General features: G+C 56.1%; 9 protein-coding genes across 9 annotated transcripts; 6 read left to right on the top strand and 3 right to left on the bottom strand.

Moving 5' to 3' along the window:
- Positions 1-385: 385 nt before the first annotated feature.
- On the top strand, positions 386-2,737 carry PHYSODRAFT_474879 (hypothetical protein; the record flags this gene model as incomplete). Its single annotated transcript, XM_009517279.1, has 1 exon — positions 386-2,737. One exon carries the CDS (start codon positions 386-388, stop codon positions 2,735-2,737), a length of 2,352 nt encoding a protein of 783 aa, XP_009515574.1.
- Positions 2,738-2,814: 77 nt separating this feature from the next.
- On the bottom strand, positions 2,815-5,883 carry PHYSODRAFT_470590 (hypothetical protein; the record flags this gene model as incomplete). Its single annotated transcript, XM_009517280.1, has 3 exons — positions 2,815-3,763; positions 3,824-3,937; positions 4,007-5,883. 3 exons carry the CDS (start codon positions 5,881-5,883, stop codon positions 2,815-2,817), a joined length of 2,940 nt encoding a protein of 979 aa, XP_009515575.1.
- A 1,556-nt stretch (positions 5,884-7,439) lies between these two features.
- PHYSODRAFT_309201 (hypothetical protein) lies at positions 7,440-13,271 on the top strand (the record flags this gene model as incomplete). The annotated part of the gene is made up of 12 exons (XM_009517281.1): positions 7,440-7,631; positions 7,737-8,443; positions 8,520-9,023; positions 9,100-9,298; positions 9,378-9,539; positions 9,608-11,561; positions 11,655-11,796; positions 11,863-12,004; positions 12,082-12,207; positions 12,292-12,385; positions 12,466-12,932; positions 12,999-13,271. The coding sequence occupies 12 exons, from the start codon at positions 7,440-7,442 to the stop codon at positions 13,269-13,271; spliced, it is 4,962 nt and encodes a 1,653-aa protein (XP_009515576.1).
- Positions 13,272-13,401: 130 nt separating this feature from the next.
- PHYSODRAFT_552030 (hypothetical protein) lies at positions 13,402-16,362 on the bottom strand (the record flags this gene model as incomplete). Its single annotated transcript, XM_009517282.1, has 4 exons — positions 16,181-16,362; positions 14,011-16,071; positions 13,681-13,854; positions 13,402-13,599 (listed from the first exon to the last, which is right to left on the bottom strand). Exons 1-4 carry the CDS (start codon positions 16,220-16,222, stop codon positions 13,402-13,404), a joined length of 2,475 nt encoding a protein of 824 aa, XP_009515577.1. The 5' UTR covers positions 16,223-16,362.
- A 249-nt stretch (positions 16,363-16,611) lies between these two features.
- On the top strand, positions 16,612-17,955 carry PHYSODRAFT_353509 (hypothetical protein). Its single transcript, XM_009517283.1, has 4 exons — positions 16,612-16,957; positions 17,035-17,123; positions 17,197-17,434; positions 17,515-17,955. Exons 1-4 carry the CDS (start codon positions 16,636-16,638, stop codon positions 17,835-17,837), a joined length of 972 nt encoding a protein of 323 aa, XP_009515578.1. The 5' UTR covers positions 16,612-16,635; the 3' UTR covers positions 17,838-17,955.
- Positions 17,956-18,199: 244 nt separating this feature from the next.
- Positions 18,200-19,796, top strand: PHYSODRAFT_537011 (hypothetical protein). Its single transcript, XM_009517284.1, has one exon. It carries the CDS (start codon positions 18,231-18,233, stop codon positions 19,593-19,595), a length of 1,365 nt encoding a protein of 454 aa, XP_009515579.1. The 5' UTR covers positions 18,200-18,230; the 3' UTR covers positions 19,596-19,796.
- Positions 19,797-20,008: 212 nt separating this feature from the next.
- Positions 20,009-21,126, top strand: PHYSODRAFT_321973 (hypothetical protein; the record flags this gene model as incomplete). The annotated part of the gene is made up of 4 exons (XM_009517285.1): positions 20,009-20,027; positions 20,068-20,303; positions 20,348-20,746; positions 20,827-21,126. 4 exons carry the CDS (start codon positions 20,009-20,011, stop codon positions 21,124-21,126), a joined length of 954 nt encoding a protein of 317 aa, XP_009515580.1.
- Positions 21,127-21,299: 173 nt separating this feature from the next.
- On the bottom strand, positions 21,300-22,904 carry PHYSODRAFT_293883 (hypothetical protein; the record flags this gene model as incomplete). Its single annotated transcript, XM_009517286.1, has 4 exons — positions 21,300-21,871; positions 21,953-22,055; positions 22,130-22,594; positions 22,725-22,904. 4 exons carry the CDS (start codon positions 22,902-22,904, stop codon positions 21,300-21,302), a joined length of 1,320 nt encoding a protein of 439 aa, XP_009515581.1.
- Positions 22,905-23,717: 813 nt separating this feature from the next.
- PHYSODRAFT_353512 (hypothetical protein) lies at positions 23,718-25,167 on the top strand. The gene has a single exon (XM_009517287.1). It carries the CDS (start codon positions 23,752-23,754, stop codon positions 24,598-24,600), a length of 849 nt encoding a protein of 282 aa, XP_009515582.1. The 5' UTR covers positions 23,718-23,751; the 3' UTR covers positions 24,601-25,167.
- Positions 25,168-27,683: the final 2,516 nt, after the last annotated feature.

Here is a 27,683-nt window from a genome sequence, read left to right on the forward strand (position 1 = left end):
GCTATTCAAGTACCATATGAATCACAGTCAATGATACTCGCTCACGTTGTGCCGAGCACTGCCAGGGATGCCCTGGGAGGGAGGGCTACTGCAATGGTCATATTGATACGGCCACAGTATCTCATGCAAGGTCAGCGCTTGCCACGGATCGAAACCGCTAACCGGAACAGTCGTCCGCTATCGGCATTTCGCTTCGCTGGGCCTAGCCATGGCTGGTCCCGAGTCGAAGCACGCACCAAACAAGCGACCGGCTCCGCAGGACCACGACATGGCGTCCAGCTTCAACGGCAAAAGCCCTGTCCCGCAACCGGCGAGGACGGCGTCCTCCATCAATTCCACTGACAACGCTTGGCAGCGCAAGCGCTCGTCCTTGCTGCTGGTTGCGATGCATCCGGAGGGTGCGCGCGAGACTGCAAACTTCGTCGAGCGGCTGCATCGGTCCACTGTGATCCGGGTCATGCTAGCGCTCTTCGCCTACGCGCTACTCGTGTCCGACGTGCCTCGCGGAGGATTCAACGTCAAAACACTTCCGTTCGTGCAGATCGAGCCGAACGTCTTCACAGTGTACGGACCCACTGCACTGCCGAGTCGCGCGGTCTATCGGAACGGCACGACCACAGTCGACGGGGTCTCTGCCAGCTCTTCTGATCTACCGACGGCTCTGTACAAGTTTGCACCAAGCTCCTATGGTCTTCGCACAGTTCGTGACCTGCTGGACGGATCCTCGAAGCTCGACTCCTCCTGGCCGCAATGCCTTCTCAGTGTCCACTCCGCGGACTCCTCGTACAGCAGCAACTGCGGTGATACTCTGCCTAGCACGACTGTGTTCAGCATGCTCGATACCCTCGTCGAAGCGTTGGCGGCCAATGCGCCGAGCACTACGAGCTACAAGAACGTCGCCCAAACGGAGGAGGGCATTGCGATCATGGCGCGAGGGGAGTTGAGCGCGTTCCCTCAACGCGTGTGCTTCGCAGCACGCTCCAAGGCTCGCTGGACGGGCACCAGCAGTGCAGCTTCCGGATCCACCGCTGCGAGTAGCAGCACCAGCTTTCTGTCGCGGAATTTATTGGACCACAAGTACTGGCTCAGCGTTTGGGCTACGACGTTCACCGACCTAGATCCGCAAAATCCTGGAGTCGATCTGTGCGTGGACGACTTGGATCGTCCTCTATTATGCGAGAAGCCCTGGGCTGCTGCAGTGGCGGTTGATGGCACACAGGGCGAACCATACTGGGAGGTCGTGTCGTCACGTGCTGCGGCATTGCAAGCTAGTCTCGGTAAGAACCAAAAGCTCGACGTGACTCTAGTTGAAGCCGAGTCGGATCCGTTGACAAGACTGGGTGGCGCAGTGCTGCTGGCTCACAAGATCTACAATGTGGTGGCGCTCTACCGGATCCGATACTGCACCGACGATGGTGTTTGTAAGACCTCAGTGGTGTTTGACGAGCGCGTTGAGGGCAAAGTTCTTTACACGGATGCTCTCGAATGGAGCTCTCTGGCCTCCACGTTACGATTCGTTGGTCAGCTGTATGTCATCGTACGCTTACTCTGTCTGCTCCTCGCTTGCTACGCTGTAGTGAACAAGACGATGAGTTTCGCGACGAGCTCGGACACTTCAAGGTTGAAGCGGACGTTGCGTGTCTTCTTTGCGGTTCCGAGTCAGGTCGTAGTGTACGGCAGTTGGTTACCCGTGCTCTGCTACGCTAGTGCACATATCATCGACGGTTTGATATTCTACGAGCTGGAAGATGACGGAGGAGAGAGCACGACGGAAAGTTTATCGACCTTGACTCGCTGGCTAGCCGTGCATATGCGCTGCGTTTGGCTCATGGCTCTGCTTGCAAGGTTTCGCGCGTTACTGCAAACCTCAGCGGGGGCCTGGACTCCTTCCCATGGCGTCTCAGGGGTGCGTGGTCACTTACTTCCAGCTCTGGCACTAGGTGCTGTGGCTTTTGTGGCGCATGGAGGAATAGCAGTCGACGATCGTGACGCTAGAATTCTGGAGGCGAATGAAGTGGAGCCCGTCCCGACCTTCATGTTGCTGCGCTCAGAGACGCTGGATGCCTGGAAGATGAACCTCGAAGGCGTTTACAGTGATATGCTCGCCGTCGCCCTTGCAGCTGTGATCTACGTGGTGGTTATCTTAGTTGTGCGTGCGCTCGTACGCTGGCACCGGCGTCGATGGGTCAAACCTACAAGTTTTAACCAGGGGAAAACTCGGGCAAAAGGTGATGCGGTCCCTGATCCGCTCTTCTTCGCTCGCTCGGCCGTCCCAAGTGGCGCCGGTGCTCTTTGGGAGCCAAGCTGCCTTTCAGTGAGTTGGGATGACGATTTATTGGGGCCCCTTCTAGTTATGTTGACTGACACTACACCGTGGGTAAGCCAACGGAGCCATCGGAACGCTGACCAAAAGCAGGGCTCAAGCAATGACGACGACGAAGAGGAGAACCTTGCTGGAGGTGATAGGATAGCTACAAGCTCAGCATCGGCCACACAGCGCATGCTCATGAACTTGGTGTTTTTGAGCGACCCATGGAATTTGCTCGTGCTGAAGCTGGGCCGAGCACGAGTTCACCTGTATCAACTGCGTGGAAGTGGCTTGGACTGCAAGGTGGTCCATGCAAACGCTAAAGCTCGCGTCGCCCGCGAATATTCGCTGGCACTTGAAAACGTAGAGCTTGTGGCTTCTCTCCGTGCCTCGGAGCTCTCGTGGGCACAGCTTGTTACATGCAAATAATGTTCTTCGCGAGCAAAGTCATTTGAGGAGAAACTCCATTTCATCTTCTTGGCATTACTTTTTTAACTTGTTCTACTCTATTGAACCTTCTCATCATCTTCCTCTGCTTCCACTAATTCGTATCCTTTGTCATTTGGCTCCAAGTCGCTCACGAAAACCCAACCAAGCAGCACGATGGTCGATAATAGGACTACCTGGCCATTGATGATGCAGAATTCCGCGATGGAGTTCCCCATCTGCTTCCAGCTGCCTTCATTGTTCACAAGAAAGAGGTAGTGCACAGCCAGCAACTCGACAAAAGCGATTGCTAGCAGATAATAGCGCGAGACCCAGCAAGAACTCCCCCGCAACTCCTTTTCTCTTGATGATACTGCTCCCGAGGGCAAGAGGAGGATGAGCCGAAAAGCACAGCCAACAACCACGAACGGAATCAAAAGCTTCAGGACCACAAGAGCCTGCGCTACCGAAGGATCAGGTTCTGTTAAAAACCGCCGAGTCGAAGGCAGTTGAAAACTGGTCATACCCGCCACACTGCTTGTGCCAAAGAACGAAATCTGGGCGAACAACAACAACAGCAAAGCTCGTTGAACCTCGCGACTTGTAGAGATTCCTGCAGCAAAAGTTCGCTTTACTTCCAGTAACAGCCAGCTGACGAGAGCACTGCATAGCGCCACGTAAAACATAAGCTCGTACGATGAACTAAGCAACGTGAGAGCTGGTGCGAGAGCTAACTGCACCTTCACAAGCCTCATAACCAACAAGCTTGGGGAATCTTCACCTGGCTGCTGCCGCTCGAGATCACCAGCTTTTTCTAGGTTGGGCGAACACAATCCACTCGCTTTACTCTGGCATTTCCCGTGGATTAGAAACCAGGCCGGGGGCAAGATGACAACGACCCAGTTTGTTACCACAAGGGTGAATGGAGGGGTGTCGTTGTTTTGCAAATAGTTGTCGGTCCAGTGAAAAGTGAGAACTGCAAACAGCACCGGTGTTGCTCCAGAACCAAGTATCGTTTTCCATCGGAAACTTCCCCCTTGTGCTGGCGCTACTCTTCGAATCGTGACGAACGCAAAGATTAATACCAACAATGCGCCGATTCCTACGAAAGGCGTGCTCTGGTCATAATTACTCGGCAAACATGGGAAGATAGCGAGGAGAAGACAACTTACTGACCAGCAGAAACTTGACGACATCAACTTCCTCCAACGTTCTTTCAGGTGCGTACGTCGTGCAGACTTTAGGGTTCTACCAGAACCGACCCACGGCCACATCGCAAGTAGAACGAACAATAGACTAAAACTTGGCCGGTACTGGTAGCCGAGGACAACAAGCTCTAGGCACAGGAAAATCGATGCAAGTCCAGCACTCCATTGCCACCACGATCCTTGTCCAGGAAATACTACCGCCGCGTATAATGTAGTGCGTTGACCCCAAGCGAATTTCCAGAAGACAAGGGGGCACAGTCCGTAGAGATAGTGGGTCAGCGGTGAATCTGCAAGAAGCCGCCACCACATCACTGCGCCCGCAGCAGCAACGAGCTTGATGTCGATCGTATGGAGCAACAGCCACCGCAGCCGAAACTTTAGAGGATTGAGGTAGGCGATAATCACGACGAAAGCTAAGCCAAAGTAGCCCAGAACGACGGATCCCAGCAAAAACAACCAGTCGTACGTCTGGTAGTACACGATCGCGTTCCGGCAAATTTCAATCATCTCCTGGCTAGAAACCTCGACGACGCGATGAGCCTCTTGATGAATCGTATGACTCTTACCCTTGTCAAGGGCTTCGTCCATCCTGGCCTCAAGATCAAGTACCCGGTGGTGAAGAGGCGAGTATGGCACAAAAAACAAACCTCGATGGGCACGCTTCACTTCCTCCTTTCGCAGCGCATGTCGGTATAGCTGTTCGGCATTTGCACGCAAGGCGACAGCGCGGTATTTGTTCTCGGGTAGATATGTAAATGGCAAGACACTCACCGAGTTACGAGGGTAAGGAAGTCCTGCTAGTGCACTGATCAGCGCAGCCACGTCCGTCTGCATAACGTCCTTCCGCGTAAAATTTGCCATCGACGCCCATTCGCGTGCTGCGATCTCCTCTTCCTTTTCCTGAGCTCTCAATCGTGCTTGTACTTCGATTCTTGATTGAGTAGGTAAGTCAATTGCAAACCCTCCGCGGTCAGGCTTGTTTGTTGTAATGGGCCCCTGCACACCTGCACCCCACGCAATAATTGCCGTTCGGGTTTTCGAAGGATCTAAGTCACCATGATCTCCACGCAGATCCATTCCATGGTCCGAATTGACCACATACGCAGTACGGCCGTCGTTTCCATAGTACTCGTCGATCATTTTCTCCGTCTTCTTGATCAATTCATCAACCACCGCAATATTCTCCAGGTATTCCCTCGAATCGGCCCCATATTTCGGCCCCGTCAAATCTGTGCCCAAGAAATGGCAGTAAATCACCAGTTTGTCGTCATGCAGCTTCCTGTAGAGCTCCGGGTCCTTCGCCTCTGTCCCACGAGCAAACAGCTCCTTCATTTTCCGATACGCCCACACATCCAGCAGCGTCGTGTCTTCCCGTACCATGTCGACCTCTTCTCTCGCCGTGTAGTGCTCCTCCGTAGCTTGCGGCGCATGCCTCGCCAGCATCGGAGCAACGTCTTTATTGCCGTAGATGAAGGCGTTGCTGCTTTGGTTGAACACCGAGTCGAAGGGCACTGGATGCCGCCTCCAGCTCTTGGTGACGGCGTGCGGGTCCTCGTACATTCCGGCAGTCAGCGCCACGTGACACGGTCGACTCTCGGTCGGTGCGTGGTTGTGCGAGACGCCCCAGCTGCCGCGATGGCGCATCACATTTCCCAGGAACGGGGTGCGACTATTGGAACTGAACTGCGCAGTCGCAGAGCTGTCAGGGCTGACGTCGTAGCGGTCTGCGTAGTGAGCGACGGTCTTGAAGAGCTTGTCGACACGACAACCGTCGAGCGTGAAGATGACGACGCGCTTGGCCGGTGGAGACGATGTGTAGTTGGCGCTCGGGATGAAAGACTCCACGGGCGACTGGAAGTAGATGTCGAAGATGCTGAGGACGCACAGCGCGTGGAAGGCCACGGCCAGCAGCAGCAGACCGGCGATGCTACCGCCGCCCATGATGCTGGTGCAACGGTTTATACAGCAGATTATGCTCTTATTTCAGTGGGTGCACTTAAAGAGGAGATCATGTTCTACAACATGGCTACATTGCGTCGAAGTGTTGTTGAAGTGCCAAAGTCTAAAGCTGACGGCTTTTGAGCTCGCTCCGCGAGCCAAGCTCCGTCGAGGAGCAGGGTCCGGGTGGGGTCGAAACGGACCTTGAAGCGCGAGTCCGCCTTCACTAGGGCTGCAACCGCACCGAACAGAGAGATTAGCAACGAAAATGTGTATGAACTTGAAACGCCACTACGATACGTACTGCGGATGGGACCGTCGGCATCCTCATCGTCTGATGCTGCAGGACAGCAGATCTGCACTGCTTGCTGGGTCTCCGCGACGACGATACCGCTCAGGCCAACATTGCACGGGTTTTGCGACTGCACCACTACAATATAAGAGGAGAGAAACGTCCTGTAAGCACAGTCACTTTGTCTAGGAGGAGCTGAAGTAGCTCACGTACCTTCAACCGGACAGCCGGAGAGATCCAAATACTTGAGCTTGGTCTGCAGCTTCGCATTTCGCGAACGCTGCGCTTCCTCCGTTACGGCCTGTACTTCGCCCAGCTCGCTCTCGATGATCTGACGCACATACCGCGCCCAGATATCGTTGAGCTGCTTGGCGTCGTTGTACTTCATGCTGCCGCTGAGCAGATGCAGGCCAAGTTCTCTCCGACGACGCGCACTCAGCAGCTTCGCCGTCTGCTTCCTGCTCTCTGCAGCAATCGTTTTCTCGGCTGTCTCAGTAGTCTTCGTCTTGATCGGGTTGTCCAAACTGAGCACCTTATTCTTGAGACTGTCCACTGCATTGGCACCAGCCCTCGTGCCCTTCGTCACGGACTCCAGATAATTCTTAAACGTCTCGTGCAGCGCCCGTGGCTTGTTCAACATCTTGGCCTTCGGTTGCTGCAATGAGAACACAACACAACACAAAGGGCAACATACATCAGCGGCAGTGCAATTCCAATAGATAGATCTAGGTGCCATCCCAGAGTTTCCTCACCAGCGAGCAGTCCTTCAGCCCAATAGCCAGCAGCTCCGCGTCAATCTTCTCGTAGAGCGAGTCAATTTTCTTCTCCTCCTTCTGTTTCTCCTGCTTAGCCGCTGGCTTGGCCGCGTCCTTGCCGCCTCCACGCGCATTGCCACCCTTGTTGCGCTTCTTGTCCTTGCGCTTGTGCTTAGCATGCTGGTAGGCCTGCTGCTTGTTGCCCTTGGGCGCCGCTTGCGCCGCCGCCTGCGCCGTGTACTTGGACGCTGCAGGCTGCGCCGCAGTCGCGAAGGCCGCGTCCAGCGACGACAGCAAGTCGGCGCGCGGCCGCTTCTTGCCTCCAGCCGCTGGCGTCGCCATCGCAGCAATAATGGATGGACAATAACTATAGACTCAGATCTGATGCTTTTTCTGATGCTTCTGAGACCAATAATAGCAGTCATTTCAATACATCCCCATACATTTCACAAGGTTAACCTATAGGTACACTTCATGGCCTAGTGACTACCCTGCTCCACTTCACTTCAAACATGGAGGCGGCGCCGGCGACAGCGGCCTGGAGGTCCTGGTCGTGCGCCGACGTGGGGCGCTGGCTGGGCGCCCAGGGCTTCCAGGAGCACGTGGAGCTCTTCGCCGCCAACAAGATCTCGGGCAGCATCCTCCCGGAGCTCACGCGCAACGCGCTGCGCGACGACTTGGGCATCGCGGCCTTCGGGGACCGCGTGCGGATCGCGCAGGCCATCCAGGCGCTGATTGCGTCGTCTTCTCCTTCTCCGTCTTCTTCTTCGGGTGATGCGTCCGCGTCATCGACAGCAGCTTCGACTCAGGCCTGGCTGCCCCGCGACGAGAACGCGCTGGACCTGGTGGTGCTGCACGCGGCGCCGCTCGTGATCAAGGACAGCCGCCACCGCATCTACCCCATGGAGAAGCTGGACCTAGAGGCGGAGCGCCGCGAGATCAGCAACTCGCTGCTCACGGACGTGCAGCACAAGGCCATCCACGTGCGCTTCGACATCGCCACGGCCGACATCCTGCGCAGCCTCATGACGGCGTGGAAGTGCACGGTGCTGCACTTCTCCGGCCACGGACTGGGCCAACGAGCCGCGCTCTGCTTCGAGGATGGAGCCGGCTGCACGCACCTCATCACGCCCGACGCGTTGAGGCAGTTGATGTTCTCCGGTCACACGCCTGGGGACCGGCAAGTGCCCGGCGCGACACCCGTGGAGATGAAGAGAGGCACGGCGTCCGAGACTGTTGCTGCTGCTGGACCCAAACCATTGGACGGCAATGTAAAGCTTGTGTTTGTCAATGCGTGTCATAGCCAGAAGGTCGCGTCTGTGTTCCTGAACGCTGGGATCCCTCATGTCGTGGCGGTGCATTCGGATTCTCTCGTGGTGGACGCCTCGGCGACGATGTTCGCCAAACATTTTTACCTGTCGCTATTTCATGGGCACACTGTGTCGACAGCGTTCGAGATCGCAAAGGGAGCGGTGCGCGCTCTTCCTACCCAGAAACGAGCTGCTTGTTGCTGCGCGTAAGTTGTTTGCTGCTGCTGCTGCTGTTGTTTGTATTCGAGTACAGACTAACTTCCTTGTATTTTGTACGCACAGCCATCTCCACGAACCGACATGCACATGGATGCGGGATGGTTCACGTCACTCCCAACACAGTGCTACTCAGTGTTGCTGCAAGGGCCACGCGTTGGCATTCCCGCACGACGAGTCCAGCAAGTTTCTGCTTCTTGGAGCGGCTTCGCATGACGTGGTTCTCTTCGGAGACATCCCAAATGGCTCGCTGCGGGACTACACGCCCCGGTACCCATCCAACATTCCGTCCATGCACGGCCAGTTCATCGGGCGTAACACTGAAACGTATCTTATGGTCAAGTCGCTACGCGAAAACGCCGTGACGGCGTGCCTAGGTGCTCCAGGAATCGGAAAGAGTTCTCTCATTATCTCAGTCGCGCACTTCGTGCATAGCCGCCGCATGTTTCCTGACGGTGTATTTTACGTGGATCTGGAAGGCCAGAAACTCTCAACTGTGCGCTATGCCATTGCACAGAGTATTGGGATGCCCGCAGCAGACACTAACGAAGAAGTATTTGCGGAGTTAGGGTGAGTTCTGTATACTTTATGCGTATCACAGTAGTGGGGGTTTGAAATGGCTAACAGGAGCTTGAATGTACTACAGGACCAAGAACTGTTTGCTGGTGCTAGACAAGGTTGAAGAGCTGCTGGATGAGGATGAAAACAAGGGCGAAGAACTGCTGCACCAGCTTATATCGGTTGCCCCAAATTTGAAGTTGCTGCTTGCCTCTAGGCGAAATTTGCATATCCCCAGCGTCACACCATACTCGCTTTCAATCTCGGAGCTCCCGTTGCACACGGCGGTAAGTCATGCTTTGATTTTTTTGTCGTTGAGGCACGTCTTACTTACTCAACCACTCTTCGCATTGCGATACGGTACAGACAGAGTTGCTCTGCCTCGTGGCTCCTGGCTGTTCGGCCAAACTAGCTGAACGGTTGGCAAGAATCTGTGGATGTCTCCCCCTAGCTATTCGTGTGGTCGGCCGGGCTCTCGCTAACGCACGAATGACGGTCACGCCTGAGCGCATGATCGAATATTTGGAGGTGAGTGGTCTCAAAACTGCCGACATGCGAATCACATAAGTGTATTAATCTTTTGTAATGCTGTATAGCGCGATGACCACCGGTTCGAGACCATCCGGGAACTCAACCAAGTTGGGCACAAGGAGTGCGTGGACCGTTGCATCCGCTCATCTTTTTGTCATTTAGACGAGCCGCTGAGGCTAGCGTTCATGGCCTTTGGATTCTTTCGCGGAAGTTTTGAGATTGAAGCTGCTGAAGCAGTGTTATCCAGTGTGTTAACGGAGCAGAATACTGCTGGGAAATTGGCCGGGAGTAGCAGCTATTCCCTGATGTCTTCGTGTCTGAGTGGTTCCGCTGGCGCAACAACGAGCACATCAAACTCCTCAAGTTCGTACTTTCCTGCCGATGCTTACGCCAAGAGCAACCGAAGTCGTGGCCGGGATGATGATGCCTCCTCCGTGCGTAGTCTCGGTTCTCAGCTTTCGAACATGGATGGTTTTGGTTTCGATAACGACGGTGCCATGACAAATGACAGCTACGATCTGCTGGATCTAGAGAGCGACGAGGAGGCAAAAGCTCGAGAAGTGAGTGTTCCCTCGGCCAGCGTTGCTCTTGAACTACTTCACCAGTGGTCGCTAGTGGAGTTTGATACAAAAACGAACCGTTATCGTATGCATAACCTCGTGCAGCTTTTTGCCGAGGAGGAAGCTGGAAAAATGGGGGATGAATGTTTCGCTGATGGCGCACCTGCCTCAACTTCTGGTTCATCGTTTGTGGCGGCATCGATGGGCGCCCCTCCAATGAGCATTCCGCTGGGCAAAGAGCTACTTCTCACTTGGAAGCGACGTTTTGTTCGCTACTATTGCATGATTGTCGCCAAGGCCTCGCACGCCTACCGATTCGAAGGCACCTTGGCCTTATTTGACAAGGAGCGAGCAAATATTGAATCTGCAATGCGGCTTGCCCATGAACTTACGCTGCAAAGCATTGAGCAGGTGCGCGAGAGCAACTGTCGCGTTCAACAAGATATCGTGAGTGATCAGATTGGAGAAATGCCTACCAGTTCAACAAGTACGATGAGATCGAATAGCGAACCAACATTTTCAGTGAGTGATGGAGCACTGCCCAAGCCGACCATCGAACGACACAGCAGTAGCTTTGGTCCAAGTACAAGCGATAGCAGCAGTAGTGGAAGTGGTCAGCGTCCTGCAGGTTTTGCTGGGCTCAGCAACTCCTCGATTGTGGACGCGTTGCTCTATAGTAACCTTGTGGTGCGTTGCCGCTTTATTTTCCGTGCACGTGTGGAGCCCCGGCGCCGTATTCAGGTGGTGTCCTCGTGTTTGCAACTATCACGAGAGACTCGTTCGCTACACTGCACCTGTGGTAACCGTGAAAACGACCCTGCCGCGTTGCTGTGGGATGTGGAAGAGGCCAAGTTCGATCGTGAGCTGTCGCTGCTGGATAAACTACCTTCTTTCGAGGAACCACAACCTCAGGCTGCTTCCGCGGCGGCACATGATCGCTGCACATGCGTCGGAATCCGAGAGCTTATCGCACTAGAGGCCCTGCTGCTAACAGATCTCGGCTACGCGTGCTGCGATGTTACAGACTGGGTTGCCGCAGAGTACCATTATTTGGAGTCATTACGATTGCAACGCGAGGTGCTGGGCTGGTCAGAACATCCACAAGTTGCTGAGGTATTGAATCAGTTTGGCATTTGCCTCAGCACACGTTGGGGATACTTAGCCCACAACGTTTGGTTGCTGCAACACGCTGAGTGCTTGCTAAAGGGGGCACTTGAAATGCGCAGTCGGGTGCTAAGCAAAAATCACCCGGAATACGCAACGAGTTTGAACAATCTTGCAAACTTCTACAAGAACTACCCGACTGGAGGAAAGCGTCGATCGCCGTCGGCCGCACTACGGGAAGATGCCCGCGAATCTCGAGAGCGGTATGCAAGAGGAGGTAGAAGTGGAGGGCGGCGTGGCGGTGGTGCTCAGCGAGGTGCCCGCTCGAATTCAAGTCCAAGCCCGAGCAGATCCAGTACAAGTAGCGAAAGCATGACGAGCCCAAGCCAGAGAGATGCGAATTCGGGAGCGACTAAAGGTGCGACAGGTGCAGGCGTTGAGGAAGAAGCGGGGCCCAATATCGCTGGCATGTATCGCCAATCACTCAAAATTCGCGAGATAACGCTCGGCGAGAATCACCCTCAGGTGGCACAGTCGCTAAATAATCTCGCGCTATATCTCTCCAACCAGCTTGAAGCGCAGCAACTGAGGTACGACGGCTACTTGCAACGAGTACTAAAGATCCGGATGGTCTAACATTTTTGTTTGGATGGCAGTGAGGCGGAGTTAGCAACCCAGCGGGCAGAAATCGGTCGTCTGTATGAGCGAGCACTAAGGATTCGTCGAAGCAGACTCGGTAATGCAAGTTTTGAGACAGCTGCCACGTTGAACAACATGGGCAATTTCAAGCGACTTACGGTGCGTATCAAGCGAGAACTGTTATACATGGTATCTTTTAGTTCGTGTGTAGCTTATCCTCTGTGTTCTGAGTACAGAAAGATTGGCGTGGAGCAGAAGAAAATATCAAGGAAGCTCTACAGATCACGGATCGTTACTTTAATGACATCAGTCCCCGTGCCGCGCGCATCTTCATCAATCTTGCACGCGTGTATCGAGACCAGGTACGAACTTTGCAGCTTAACGGGGTTGTAGCGTCCACTTTTAACGTCACCACTTGCATCCGTGAAATCTTTGCTTCTCCCTAGAAACGATATGGAGAGGCAATTGCTGCCTACAAGAAAGCGCAAGATATCCGCCAGCAGCTTTTCCCAGATACCCGAGACGTCGGCTTTTGTATCGGTAAGTTTATCGATCGTTCCAAAAAAACAACTTGAACTTGTCGCTTAAAAGAAATTGTTCTGAACCTTTGGATAAACTAGAGCAAATCGGCAAGTGTATGCGACTGCAAGGAAATGAAGAGGAAGGCAAAGCCTTAGAAGACAGGGGTCGACAGATGAAGAAGCTTGGACTTTCGGCATTGGAGCAGGATGAGATGGGAGAAGTTGACAGTGGAAGCACCATTAGTGGTGGGAGCAACGGTTTGCAGCACGCAATATTGAGTGGTGACAGCGTTGAGGGAACCGTATCGTCAGGCCACCTTTTCGCGCGCGTCAATGTGTATGACATCGTTGACACGGAGGCGCTGATATCACGCAAGTTTAATTTTCCCGGAAAGTTACTCGGCGAGAGAGGCATTCACTTGAAGAAGATCGAGGCTATTGCATGTGCCCAACTGCGGTACTTCGGGCCGTGGCCGCAATCACTAAGCAAATGGAGCAAAGGCCGGGATGTGTCTTCACGCACACTGCCAGAAGCTTACATCCAGATCACCAGCACAAACGAGGCGGTAAGTTTTTCTTAACTCTTGGGCGGATGCTGGAAACGTGTTCCTGACCTTTGCGAGTGTGTGCAGGCTTTGGAACGTGCAAAAGAGCAATCCGTTCAGCTTTTACGTGAGATGAAGCTTTCGTGGGAGCGGTTCCTGGCTCGGACGACCGCGCATCATGGAGGATCCGGGCACCGTGGACAGCCACCTCCGCATCACCAGCACCATGGCTGGGGTGGAGGCGGGGGTCGCGGAAGGGGCCGGCATCTGCATTTGCATCGGACCCCGTCGAGCCAGCTACCGCGATCAAATAGCACTGGTGGCACTGGTGGTGGTGGAGTTTGGGGTGGCCTGACGTGAAGAAAAGTGTAGTGTTACAGCTGGAAGTCATGCGTTGCAACTGCATACCATTTCTATTGCGGTGCAATTCAAAATCTCTATGTGGGGTGGATGAACTCGGCTACTTTCGTCGTGGTTACATACCACCCGCTTACACTATTTTCTTGCCCATACGAAGCTTGCTGATCTTGTGCTGCTTAGGTGCCAACACCGTTGGCACAGCAAGGGTACCTGTGCACGGCTCGCTCGCCAGATTTTGAAGTTCTTTCAGTGACCTTGGCTGGGCGTTGAAAATCTCGTTTACTCGGCGTCGGAACGCGATCGTGACTTGGCCGAACTCCATGTATCCCTATTAGCGAGAAATGCAAACAGAAGAACGTTAGAACTGTGAATGACCGATACGATGATCATACAAAAGGAGCCGACTTACCGCTCCCATTTCAACAAAAAGCGAGTCGAGGACCGGGAAAAGCAGGCAGAAGATAGTCTCGAAGACGTGGTTCTGCGGCTCATCGACGATTTCTTCCCACGAATCATACTCACTTAATGGCCGCGACGATGAGAATGTGTTCGGTCGAATTGATGATCTCGACTTGCTGACGCTCTGAGCGACAAAAAGACTGTATGTCTCCATCGCCTTCACAGAACAGCCCTCGGAGTGCGTGCCGGCATCACCCAATCCGAGAATCTCAGTCAAAAGTGATGCGACGTTGATGCACGCGATCGCAAGAGGATAATTCTTCATGTTGCCTTCGCTCACACCATGCCGCGTGCGTTTCAGGATTCGCTGGAACTCGCTAGAAGGAAAGCTAGCAAAGAAGATTAAGCAGTAGAGTCCAAGCAAACCGCTGGACCGAAGATCAGACGCCGGGCCTCCTCTTTGGAAGCCAATCTCCAACCACTTCGGATCGGTGTTTGACGTGAACGGTTCACCCGGGAACACGAGTTCCCACAGCTTGGTGATCATCAGGTTAACCGTCTTCTGGTCTTTCGGCGGTCCATTTGTTTCGGGCGTGACTTTTGCTTTGAGCAATTTTCGCAGCCGAGACACACACGCATGGAAGACGCCACGGATCTTCGCTCTCTCCTTCAGCTCGATTTCGATGATCTCTGAAGGTAGAACCATAGCCGCAGAAATGGCATCATACCAGGCACGACATTCAATAGAAGACGAGCATCCTAACGCCAGCCGACCAACATAAAGCATCCGCTTTTCCTCTCGGACCGACAGTCGAAGTCCCTTTAAGGCGATGACATACCACGGGCGCGTTGTGGTGTCTCCGTCCGCAGGATAAAATACGATACAGTTTTCATGAAGACAGACAAACAACCGGCCGCGCAACGTAGCGTGGGGCCCCGCGTTTTTCGTCTCGAGATGGCCAGTCTTCAGCGTCAAGCGAGAAGATCGTTTCTCCAGGTCCGCGCCAGTCACCACGTTGTCCACAATTCGCTGCAAGATCGCGAACAAATCGTCTCGAGCCTCCACAGAATCCAAGAAAATTGGCCAGGACCGGTGTCGACCGTGGAAGTCGATACTAATCCCATGCTCCTCACCGCTCGAGCGTATGCTACTCGCCGAAATGCCGCGAATGTCTGTGAAGTGAAATGTCGTAAGCGTCTCACCTCGCCGCGAATTCGTGAGTGTCTGCTCAGCAAAGTTAAGCTCGAGGACTCGAGTTTGAAGTCGATTCCGCGAGCTGCACTTGCGCACACCATAACGAACTAAAAAACCCTGGATTCCTGCTTCATGCCAAAGCTGCTGGAAGTCGGTCGCCCCATCAAACGTCGAGCAATTTCCCGAGTTAATTGCAGCTTGGATCGCAACCACCCACTGCGTCATCTCGTAGCCAGAGGCTGCAACCATGCAGTGTTCACGTCGTGAGGAATCTGCCGATGTCATGACTTTGAATTCGTGCTCCTTCGCGTTCTTGCCGGTGACGACGAGGCAGCGCGATGTCGAGCTGAGATCAATAATCTTCGACGGTGCTCCCTCCGTGTTGTCCTTGGCGTACGTCAGCATCGGGCCTTGCGGCATCCGACGCAGCGTAAACCAGCGTTTCCGGTAGCTTGGAACAACCTCGCCGCGCTTCAAAATCCACCCCTGCCGAATAATGTCCGACGGCGTGGACATTCGCTGCAGAGTAGACCTTCGATACGAAGCGAGGGACTTCCCTTCGCCTTCCTGCTCCTGCAGACTCTGTCCTAGACGTTTAAGATAAATATCCCGTCCGAACTGCGGGTTGAAGTGCGCAAGATCACTCATCGTAAACGGTCGGTCCGCGAGCTGCTCCGCGGCCATGCGCGACTCGATATTCAGCGACTGGGTGATGAACCCAGCAAGCGACGCCTCGATGCGCTGCTCGTATGTGTCCTGATCGCCATCACTCATTCGTCTCGTCGATTGTTTCCGATGCGGCGAGGGCGCCGGTATGTTGCCCATGTTGAACTCCTCCTCGGACGCAAACGAGAAGGACCTGTCCGTGTCTTCGCTGAAGCTGTGCTGGCTCGACGAGTGTCGAGGGTAGCTGATGTTGCTGCTGGGCTGCGTGGCGCTGAAAGTGGCGGGAATGCGCTCTTCGATTGTCACGTCGTCGTCCAGTTCGTCCTCCTCGATGCCGTAGCCCATCAAGCCCGTGGGTCGCCCGTACCCTCCCATTGCGTGGCTGTCATCCTGCGCGAGCTTGACGGACTCGCGGCGGCCGAAGACCAGGTCGCTGCCGATCATGGAGCAGCCCAGCATGTTGTCCTGCGTGTAGAAGCTCGCGCGCACGAGGTCCGCGTCGGCCTCCACGTCGGCGCCGGCATCCTTCTTGATCAAGTTCTGCTCGTAGTACCATGCATACATACTCGGGTTAGAGTCCTTTCCATTAATAATGCGCAGTAGGCGCTTAGTTGCAACGCGTCCATCAAGCGGTTGCTTTCCCACGTACGTCTAGCGACCAGAGCAGGTCGTCGGACACTTGGTCGCTCATGCTGCTGGCCTGACTGACTGGCGGTTGGGCTCGCGGTGCTGCAGAGGGATCCGACGCGCTGCACGTCCTGCGGCGGAGGCGAGGGGGGGGGTTCGCTTTGGTTTAGCGCGGCACTGTCCTTGGGGGTCTGTTCAACGAGCGCGATCGTTTTACCGGCCGGAATAGTCAGCGCGTACCGAACGTCACACCGACAACGAGAGCGGTACACAATCGTTACACCACGGTGTAGAGACGGGCATTTCGAGAACTGTCGTATAGCCTACCTAGTCGGAAAGACAGTTTTATAGATCGAGACACTGTTTCAGACTGGGCTAGGCTATAAGACGGTTCCGTCCACGCTACGCACCAACGTTTCTAGGATCGACCGATAGTCGAGGCGCATCAAGGAGGAAGAAGGAGGAGCTTCGCGCCGCATGGAGGACACGGAGATGACGAGCGCCGAGCAGCAGGACGAGGAGATGCTGGTGCAGCGCGAGGACAGCGGCGCCGGCGGCGGCGAGCGCCAGATCCAGATCCACCCGCTCGTGATCGTGAACGTCGCCGACCACCAGACGCGGCAGAAGTGCAACTCGCAGCTGAGCCAGACGGAGGCGCCGCAGGTCATCGGCGCGCTCTTCGGCATCCAGAAGGGGCTGGACGTGGACGTCTACGACTCGTTCGAGATGAAGTACGACGTCGGCAGCAGCGGAGAGATCCAGATCGACAAGGAGTTCCTCACCTCGCGCATCCAGCAGTGTACGCGGATGGATGCTGTCGCCTCTGGCATACAACCGCGTAGATTCTGACGCTGCTTTGCTGTGCTTTGTCTGTAGTCTCGCAAGTTTTCCCGGGCTTCGAGCTCCTGGGCTGGTACACGGTGGGTGCGAAGGTGCTCCCCAGTGACCTGGCGGTGCACCGCGTGGTAAGAGCGGAGTTGAAGGTGTGCTGCTGGATAGTTGAGTGAGTGACAAACGTTTGTTCGCGTCGTTGTGCAGGTGATGGAGTTCAACGAGAGCCCGCTGTTCATGATCTTGGACCCGGAGTCCAAGGGTCCGAGTACCAAGAAGAAGCTGCCGATCTCGCTGTTCGAGTCGGAGCTGCACATGCTGAACGGCGTGCCCAAGATGATCTTCGTCAAGGCGCCTTTCAAGATCGACACGTCCGAGACAGAGGGTATCGCTATCGACCACATCTCGAAGATTGCACCCATCGGCGACGCCAGCAAGTCTACCTGTAAGTGCACCGACGTGGGTTGAGTCAGTATCGTTGTGGGTGCGGTTTCTCATCCGATGCTTTGCTGTGACGTGGTGCAGTGCACCCGTACCTGGGCAACGTCCGAGACGCCGTCAAGATGCTGGACCGGCAGGTGGACGTGCTACTGCGCTTCTTGCAGGCTATGAAGAACGGCGAGGCGCCGCTGGACCACAACCTGCTGCGCCACATCTCGAGCATTTGCAACCAGCTGCCGGCGATGACGTCCGAGCACTTCGACGCGGCGTTCACGCAGGAGTACAACGACGCGCTGCTGGTCTCGTACCTGGCCACGCTCACGAAGGGCGCCACGAACGCCAACACGGTGGTGGACCGCTTCGCCGCCACGCAAGAACGTCACCACCAGCGCGGCACGTTGCTATGATCGCGACGTCGCGGCGCGTCGGCGACAACAGCCGTCAAGCGCAGTTGAAGTGGTTTTATGAATTAGGACGTTGAATCAAACCTAAATCTGGGGGTCTCAAATAATTTGGAACGCCGGATCTAGAAAGCCCTGTCATTTCCGCTCGGTTTGGTCCAGCGTATTCTTACGACTGTCCCGGATATCGAGTCCCCAGCCCCAAAGCGGTATTAAAAATTTTATCGCCCACTCGACCCGATTTCTGTTCGATAAAAAATGAAATGCAAAAATGCGACTCTTTTTTTCAGAAATTAGGTTTACTTTGCGACCAAACGTTTGGGACAGAGCCGTCGATGGCTCCCGCTCCCCGGCATACGTGGAAAAGCAACGCACCCCACAGCCAAGCCAAGCGCCAAGATGCCGATCGATATCAACCGCCTGCGTCCCGAGCGTGGCGGCGACCCGGACGCCGTGCGCGCCGACCAGAAGAAGCGCTTCCTGGATGTGGACATCGTGGACAAGGTGATCGCGCTGGACGAGCAGTGGCGCAAGAAGCAGGGCGAGGTGGAGACCATTAGCATGAAGATGAACGCGCTGCAGCAGGAGATCAAGAAGCTCAGCAAGGCCAAGGAGGACTTCAAGGCCCTGAGCGACGAGCGCAAGGCGCTGGCCGCCGAGCTGCCCGAGAAGAAGAAGGAGGCCGACGCGCTCAAGCTGCTCGTGGACCAGGAGCTGCCCAAGATCGGCAACGTCGTGGACCCGACCGTGCCCGTCTCGAGCAACGAGGACGAAAACATTGTGGTCAAGAAGTGGGGCGCCCCCATCCAGAAGGACGGCCTGCACTTCCACCACGAGGTGCTGCACCGCATTGACGGCTACGAGCCCGAGCGCGGCGTGCAGGTGGCCGGCCACCGCGCCTACTTCCTCACGGGCTACGGCTTCCTGCTGGAGCAGGCGCTCATGTCGTACGCCACGTCCTTCCTCATGAAGGCCCAGTACAAGATGCTCAAGCCGCCCTTCTTCATGAACAAGGAGGGCATGGCTGCCGTCGCGCAGCTCGACGACTTCGACGAGCAGCTCTACAAGGTCATCGGCGAGGACGAGAAGTACCTCATTGCCACCTCCGAGCAGCCCATCTGCGGCTACCACCGCGGCGAGTGGATCACCGAGAGCTCCCTGCCTCTGCGTTACGGCGGCTTCTCCACCTGCTTCCGTAAGGAGGCTGGCTCGCACGGCAAGGACACGTGGGGCATCTTCCGTGTGCACCAGTTTGACAAGGTGGAGCAGTTCTGCATCACGGACCCGGAGAGCTCCGTTGCCATGCACGAGGAGATGCTGCGTCACGCCGAGGAGTTCTACCAGTCGCTGAACCTGCCGTACCGCGTGGTGAACATCGTGTCTGGCGAGCTTAACAACGCTGCCGTCAAGAAGTACGACCTGGAGGCGTGGTTCCCCGCCTACAAGGAGTACCGCGAGCTCGTGTCCGCCTCCAACTGCACGGACTTCCAGTCGCGTGCCATGGAGATCCGTTGCGGCGTCAAGAAGGAGAACCAGCGCGAGAAGAAGTACGTGCACATGCTCAACTCGACGCTCTGCGCGTCCACGCGTACGGTGTGCTGCATCCTAGAGAACTACCAGGACGAGAACGGTGTCAAGGTCCCGGAGGTGCTGGTGCCCTTCATGGGCGGCGTCACCTACCTGCCCTTCACCCGCGACGTCAAGGTGAACGTGCAGGCTGTCAAGATGCAGAAGGCCGCCAAGAAGAAAAGCGGCAAGCAGTAAGCGCATGCTGTAGATAACGGACCCCGGTGGGCTTTCGTCGCCTGCTCAACACGTTACCATTGCGCTTGTTGCCGATGACCTCGCCTCCGTCTCTCTGTGGTTCTCTGTGGGTGGCTAGATAGCTCTACTGCGTGTACATTTGCATGTCGTTTGGTTTCCGACTATCCACGTAATCCACGTAGTGCATTCTTTCGTACATGTAGTCAAGGTGTTGTTGTGTTGCTTGGTCGCTTCACCAAGCTTAGCCGAACTTGAAGTTGCACCATCTGTACTGCACTTGAAGTCTATCTGGATGACCGCATACACCGCCAGATTTCTTTTGCCTGCACCTGAGAGATATCGTTGCTCACTTCAGAATTTGCGCTCGTGGACTCAAGTGCACAACTTTGATCTCTAGGCAACCATTCTTTTCCATGCCTTCCGAGCAGCGAGGTCGGTTGACATTCCTCTATCGCGGCGTTCGTACGGAAAGACATCAACTTCGACGACCTGGGCGCAAGGCTTCGGGACGAAGTGTACATCGAACTCACTCTAGTGCTCTGCAAGAAGCTCGACATTAAGATTTTCTCTCTGGAGGCCGAAGACGGCACTTGGCCTCTTGAGGAGGACGCAGCTGCTGTTCCCAGGCACAAGATCAAGTACTCGCGCTCCATCGCCTCGCTCTTCCCCAACACCAAGAGCGAAGGGCGCGTCCACTTCCGAGTCGAGGTCAGCCAGCCACCTCAGCAACCTCGACTTCGTTGCCGTTGAAGAAACCAGTGGCGTCTGGATCGCCGACCTCGACGGCGCTAACACTGCCAATGGAGCGCTATCCATTGTCGCCATTTGCCGACCGTCGACTTCAGCTCAACCAAGTGCTGGCCAAAATAACCAAACATGCTAGGCAAGGCAAAATGACGGGGAAGCGCAGACGCGGTGATGACAATCAGCACGGGGTCGTCAGCAGTTCCCTTGAGTGGGAAGATGTGGAGAAGATCTACGACCCACTCATGCAAGAGGATAAGGCGGCGTTTCCGGTCAAGAAACTGGACGAGACGTTCATCGAGAAGCTGGTCACCATGCTGCAGGATGAGGGGAAGGCTTTCGGGTCGACGAAACGAGCCACTGCAGTGAGACGACTGCAGCATAGCGTCACGACGATTCTTGGTGCTGTCGCCACGCTCCTCGAGGGGAACTGCAGTACCAAAATGAAGCCACTGCTCACGAATGAGGTGGTTCTCGCTGGTGGAAGCCGGATCTACTGTTGACGCGGAAGCAGCGTAAGGTGGTTGTCGTTGTGTGTCTACGCGAAGACCAGCTGCGAGCTCAGTCAGAAGACTTGGTGCTGATGGACGTAGCAATTGCGGATAACGAAGACACAGACATCCAAGCGTCTCCTGTCTTCGGTATCTTCTCGGATTGGGTCTTCTACAAGCACGATGAGACCGGGATCAAGTATTTGGAGGAATCCCTTAACGACAACGACCGCTCGATCAAGGGCGACGTTGCAACGGTTGCGGGGATTATTTACAACATGATGGGCGGAGAATAAGGCCCCCAGCTTCCACCGCAACACCACTGCTGCTCGGCGTTCTACCACGCGTTCGCAGTCCTAGCCATTCTACAGTGTACGTCTCAGCGTACACTCGATCTCGAAGCTGAATCCCATCTTCTATATCATTTATTTTGCTTGATCCACAGCTCGATGATTCTTTGATGGTCTGCTTACTTGCCCTCGATCGCGGCCTTGTAGGGAAGCGCAAGATACTTGATGAAGTTGCGCGTCTCGCAGTGGCGGATGTTCTCGTCCATGACGTCGGCGTCGAGGCCAAGGCGCCACGCAATGTCGTAACGCGACGGATCAATGTGCAGGTTCTCAAGGTCGTCCACGTACTGATCGGCACTCTTCATGTCTGCGAAGAATCCCAAGCCAACGAGTTTCGCCCGGCGGCAGTACGTAAGGCGTGCGAGCTCATGGAGGTCGTACTCCGGGTGGTACTGCACGGCCCAGAAGTCGCCCTTCTTGTGGCGCACAGCCACGGCCTGCACCTTCGTGAAGTCGTTTCCGCCCAGAGCGAGTCCTCCAGGCGGCATGTGGGTCACCTCGTCGTTGTGGCTCGTGAACGCGTCGAAGACCGACGGCTTGCCCTCGAACATCGGGTGCGCGCGGCCCTCCGGGGACAGCTCGATCTTGCGCGCGATGCCCATCTCGCGACCGCGCGGGTTCGCTCCACAGTGGCCGCCAGCAGCAGCCACAGCGATCTGCGCCGCCCAGCAACTGCCGTACTGCGGGATGCCTGGCAACAGCAAACACACGAACGCTCTGCATCAGCATTGCTTGTCTGCCCAAAGGTTGTTGACTACTATTAGCCTCTCACCTTCCTCGAACACCTTCTTGGCAAAGTCGATCTGCTTGGTGACGCGGACGTCCTGGGCGTCGTGGATGGTCAGCGAGCAGCCCGTCCAGGCCACTGCATGGTACTGCGCATGGATACAAGTTGAAGTGAGTCCTCCGTCCTAGAAGTCTACATACTGTAGATGATGCTGCAGCTCACCTTGGACAGCTCCGGCGACTGGAAGTCGCTGTCTGCGGGGTAGACCACGTCGGAGGCGACCTCCACCCCGGCAGGCGCCGACTTGTTGAGCAGGTCGATGTACAGCTTACCGGCGGTGCTGGCGCCTCCAGCTTCAAGGTCGGCGCGGCCCTCGGGCGAGTAGCCGTCGATAACCAGCACCTTCAGCGGAGACGCAGCCGGAGCGGCCGAGCTCAAGGCGCGCACGGCAGCAGGCGACTGAAGGCGCAGGCGGGGGGCGAAGCGAGTCAACATGGCGCGCAGTTGGCGAGTGGCGTCGGCGGCGGGATCCTTTTCCACCTGATAACCCCGAGAATAGTGTGGTGGACACCAATTTCGGTAGTTTGCGCGCGCCCTGGTCAGGACCGAAGTGTGTGCAGCTTGTGACGCACGAGGGGATGCGCTCGTCTTCAGGCTGCCGTCTGGCGCTGCAAGGTAAGGCAAAAGCTGTCGACGAGGCCGGAGTCATGGGCTGCCCAGTGCTCTAGCTCCGCGGCAACATCACTGGAATAGTCCCGCAAGACCCACGTGCAGCCCTCATTCAACGAGACTTCGCCGTTGGTGACTAAGGATGTACCCTTGCAAGCAGGCTTGGATGCCGTTTGAAGCCCGTCATCTCTCGAAACCAGCGACGCTGGGCTGCTCTTTTCTTTGCTTTGCTTTGTAAATGTAGAGGACCTCTACAGAGAGTCAACTGAGGCTCAGTTGCTGAGCTCGCCTGGCTCAGGGAGCTGCAGCATTGATGTCGAGTCGACATTGTATATTGAGCCACGTTGGGGTTGTCATACCCAGCGAGCGAGTCCCCATTGCCATTTTACGGCCAAGACGCTGAGACTAGCACTACGGACGTTCGCAGTGACATCTGAAGAGCATGAGTAGGCCTGCCTACTGGTTCACCCAGCGCATCATGCAGCATTGGATTGCAGATGGGGGCAACTGAAGTTGTGCGTGGGCCCAAAAGGCACGCGGTCGCTGCTTCCCCGACCGACACTTGTGTTGCCAAGGCTCATCTCGCTATTGCACCGGCACGAAGCGGTATATGACGATCAGAAGCGCATCACTTTGGTGCTTGGTGGGGGGAATGAGCAACGCCTTGCGCTGTTTGTTCATCGGCAAGATGAACCTCGACCTCGACATGATCGCAGCATCAAGCTTAGAGCAGCGGACTCAAACATTTAGTATTTGAGCTCGGCGAAGTTGAAGTTGCCTTGATCATACTTTTTGGGCAATTCGAGGATGGCAGCGGGAGCAAATACAAATACCTATGTACGCTGCGTGACGCCCTGGCACGTGGCGGGAGGGCCGTGCCTCCCATCCGAGCACCCTTCAAGCACTGCTTGAAGCTGGTCCCGATGGAGGTTGGAGTCCGACCTCCAGAGCTTCAGGCCCTCTCCTTGAGAAGTCCTCCTCAATGAGGACCGCGCGCTGGATCTCATCAATCGCGGGTGACGTACGTGGCCCATCACCTCAGCCCTAAATTAGTGTGTACTACACTATCCTAGGACTCCTCCGCGATCCGAATCAAAGACAGGCTTCAACCTCACTCACTATCGCAAGTGCGTCGTCTCGAGCACCACCTCGCATCCGCTTCATACCCCCGCACCATGAGCGTCATCGGAAGTCGACTGGCCGGCCAGGTGGCCGTGATCACGGGCGCTGCCGGCGGCATCGGCCGCAAGTCCGCCATCCTGTTCGCCAAGCAGGGCGCCAAGGGCGTCGTGTGCGCCGACCTGAACGAGGACGCCGCCGCCGAGACCGTGCAGCTCGTGCAGGAGGAGCTCCGCAAGCTGGGCAAGACCGACACGGTCGCCATCCCTGTCAAGGCGGACGTGTCCAAGGCTCGCGACGTGGAGAACATGGTGAACCTGGCCGAGAAGGAGTTCGGCGCGCTCAACGTGCTGTTCAACAACGCCGGCATCATGCACAGCGCCGACGACGACGCCATCGCCACGCAGGAGGACGTGTGGGACCTCACCATGAACATCAACGTCAAGGGCGTCTTCCTCGGCTGCAAGTACGGCATCCCGGCCATGCGTCGCGCCGGCGGCGGCTCCATCATCAACACGGCCTCGTTCGTGGGCATCCTGGGCGCTGCCACGCCGCAGCTCGCCTACACGTCGAGCAAGGGCGCCGTCATCGCCATGTCCCGCGAGCTGGCGACCATCCACGCGCGCGAGAACATTCGCGTGAACGCTCTGTGCCCCGGCCCGCTCAACACGGAGCTGCTGCAGAAGTTCCTGGACTCGGAGGAGAAGAAGCAGCGCCGCCTCGTCCACGTGCCCATGGGCCGCTTCGGCGAGGCTGCCGAGATGGCCAAGGCCGCGCTCTTCCTTGCCAGCGACGACGCGTCGTACATCACCGGCACGTCGTTTGTGGTTGACGGTGGTATTACGTCGGCCTACGTCACGAGCGAGGGCCAGGTCGACCCCTTCGGCGGCCCCAGCGAGGTGTAAATGGCAGGAGCTTCCGAGTTCCAAGTAGGTGTTGGAAAGAACAGTAGAGAAGCCAACTTCTAACATACAAACAAATTGCCCGCGTTTGACATGTTCGACATCTTTGCGTAGAGCTTTGTCGACGGTCGTTTGACACGAAACTTTTTGCAGTATGATGGTGATCATCACCACCAGGTGATGGGCTCGAACGAGAAGCTTTGCTTGATGGATCTGTGCGTAGAATAAGAGAGTGCTGGCGATACACAAAGACCATGGATGCACTTCAAACGGGCACTAACACGCGAATCGATTGCATTATTACGGATACGATTCGAGGTTCAACTTGCTGTTTCTTCTTAGCATCAAAACTCCACACTAATGACAACAGTCAAGCACGCACGCCGATCTAGACGCGGAAGTTCCACTACAAAGAAGCAAACAGAGTATAAAGTTAGGGTGGGGGCATGACAAGGCAGAATGGCGACATACACGTACCGATTTCAGCTTCGTGACACCACGGAAACCGTGCTTCGAGAGACTGATGCCCTTGCCGGAGTCGCGAGTGCCGGTCCAGGGGAGGTACGGGTCCAGCACGTCGCAACGGTTCATGTATACCGTACCAGCGCTGATCTGCGAACCCAGAGCCATAGCGCGCTCGCGGTCCGAGGTGAAGATTGATGCCGTCAATCCGTACTTGCTGTCGTTGATCTTCTGGATAGCCTCGGCGTCCGACGAAACGCGCTCAACACCGACAATCGGACCGAAGGACTCCTCCGCCATGATGTCCATGGAGCCGTTGCAGCCAGCCAGCAGAGTAGGAGAGTAGAAGCGTCCCTTTCCAGCGGCGTCGGTAACAATTCCGCTTCCGGTCAGTTTAATAGCACCCTTCGCCACGGCATCCTTCACGTGAGCGTCGAGCATCTCGGGAGCATTAGGAAGCGCCATCGGGCCCATGGACGTCTTCGCATCAGTCGGATCGCCCAGGTTGTACGCCTCGAACAAGCTCTTCGCCTTCTCCAAGAACTGGTCGTACTTGGATTCGTGGACGTAGATCCGCTCCACGCCGCAGCACGATTGGCCCGCGTTGTAGCAAACGCCATCCACGAGACCCTCCGCTGCAGCTTCAGCGTCGGCATCAGCAGTCACGTAGCCCGCGTCCTACATTCGTGTCGAAATTCACTTCAGCACGAGAGCTAGAGAACACAACCGCAAATACCATAATGTATACGTACGTTTCCGCCGAGCTCCAAACTCACATCAATGGAGCGCTGGGATGCCACCTGCTGAACCTGGCGCCCGCTGCATGTAGACATTTGGATGAGCAGTATCGACAGTTAGTCCAAGTATCAATAGCGATCTCAACGTTATCACAGTCAAGAAGCAAAACTTACCCGCGGACAGATCCCGTGAAAGATACGAACGCAGTCTCCGGGCGCTGAATGATCTCCGCAGCCGTGCCGTGCTCAACAAAAGACGACTGGAGCACATTCTTGGGGAAGCCAGCTTGCTCGAATGTCTTTTGGTAGTGCTCACCGCAAAGAGGAGTGCGAGGTGAGTGCTTCAACAACACCGAGTTGCCAGCCAGCACAGCGGGGATGATCGAGTTGACCGCCGTCATGAGAGGGTAGTTCCACGGAGCCTGTCACCACGAAAGTCGACGATTCCACGCTGTTAGCTTCAGCTAGTGACAGTATCGAGCCAAAGACTGCACCTACAATCACGTAGACGACGCCGACCGGGTCGTGAGTGATCTGACGGAACAGTCCGTTCTCCTCGGGGAACGAGTCCGTGCGCAGCGCCTCATTCGACATGTAGATGAGAGCCCTACAGTCATTGCAGTCACGACAAAAGCACACCAATGTTGTTAGTACAGTAGCGGTAGATCAATACAGCACAAACGAGAAGAAGTTTTCTTACTTGGCTCGGTCAATGGTGCCGTTGACCTCGTTGCGCGCCTGCTGGACAGGTTTGCCCATCATGCCGGAGATTTCGTGCGCGATGGACTCTGCGTTGCTCGAGAGCGCATCGATCCACTTGGTGCAGAGCGCCTGGCGCTCGCTCAGCGGGACGTTCTTCCAGTCGAGCTGCGCTTTCACGGCGGCGTCCAGCTTGGCGTGCGCCTCCGCCTTCGTGTCGTAGCCGACCTCGCAGAAGGTCTCACCCGTGTACGGGTTGTCCACCTTGAGTCTGCAACAGCAGCAGTAACGGAGTCAAGAAGGTCAGTCCCCAATCCAAAAACCCAATGCGCATAGTGCTAAGTAGCTGGATCTTACGCGGACGCAGCGAAGCCTCGCTGGGAGGAGAGCCTGGCGGCCTGGCGGGAGGTCGTTGCGAGCTGCAGCAGCATCGAGGCGCACAAAAGTGAGCTAAGGTCGTCTATGAATGCACGGTACCAGCCTGTTGCTGGCGCTGTGCTGTACCTGGGTCGTGGCGTGGCGAAGCATGTTGAGAAGTGAAGATGAGCTTTTCAGATCCCGTCGTCTAGCGCCACCGGACGCTCGCTTTATCGGATATGACGGGGCTTTGCTGACGTACTTCTGACCGGTATCTCCAGATTCAACCACGACGGGCAAGGTCTCGATGGCCACGTCGCCGTCTGTCATCAGCACCAGCGAAGGAAGATGAGCTGGCCGCATTCTCCCGCTCGGCCGACCCCCACTAGCCAACAAGATGCTCAGGCGCGTGGCCACTCGCTCTCAGCTGCTGCTGGCACGCGGCGCCGGACGGCCCGGCCGCTGGCTGCCAGCCCCCAAGCTCCTGCACACGTCGACGCCTGCAGCGGCGAGCGACGACGCGGAGATCCGCTACCTCGTGGTCGACGGCTACGTCAAGTCGGGCCGAGACGTGCTCGAGGCGGGCGGCGCCACCACCGCCGGCCAGCTCTACGCCAACATGCTGGTCAGAGCCACGGAGCGCAGCGTCGGTCGCTCTGCAGAGTACGACCTCGTGTACCCGGCCGACCCGGGCTTTGTCGTCCCAGATCTGACCAAGGTAGACACTAATGTTGGTTGAAGAACTCTGCAGGTAGCAGCTTAGCTCACACTTCTTCATTGTTTGCTTGACTTGTTCAGTACCATGGCGTCGGCTGGTCCGGGTCGTCCCTG

This window comes from Phytophthora sojae (assembly GCF_000149755.1).
Source record: "Phytophthora sojae unplaced genomic scaffold PHYSOscaffold_1, whole genome shotgun sequence".
NCBI lineage: Eukaryota > Oomycota > Peronosporomycetes > Peronosporales > Peronosporaceae > Phytophthora > Phytophthora sojae.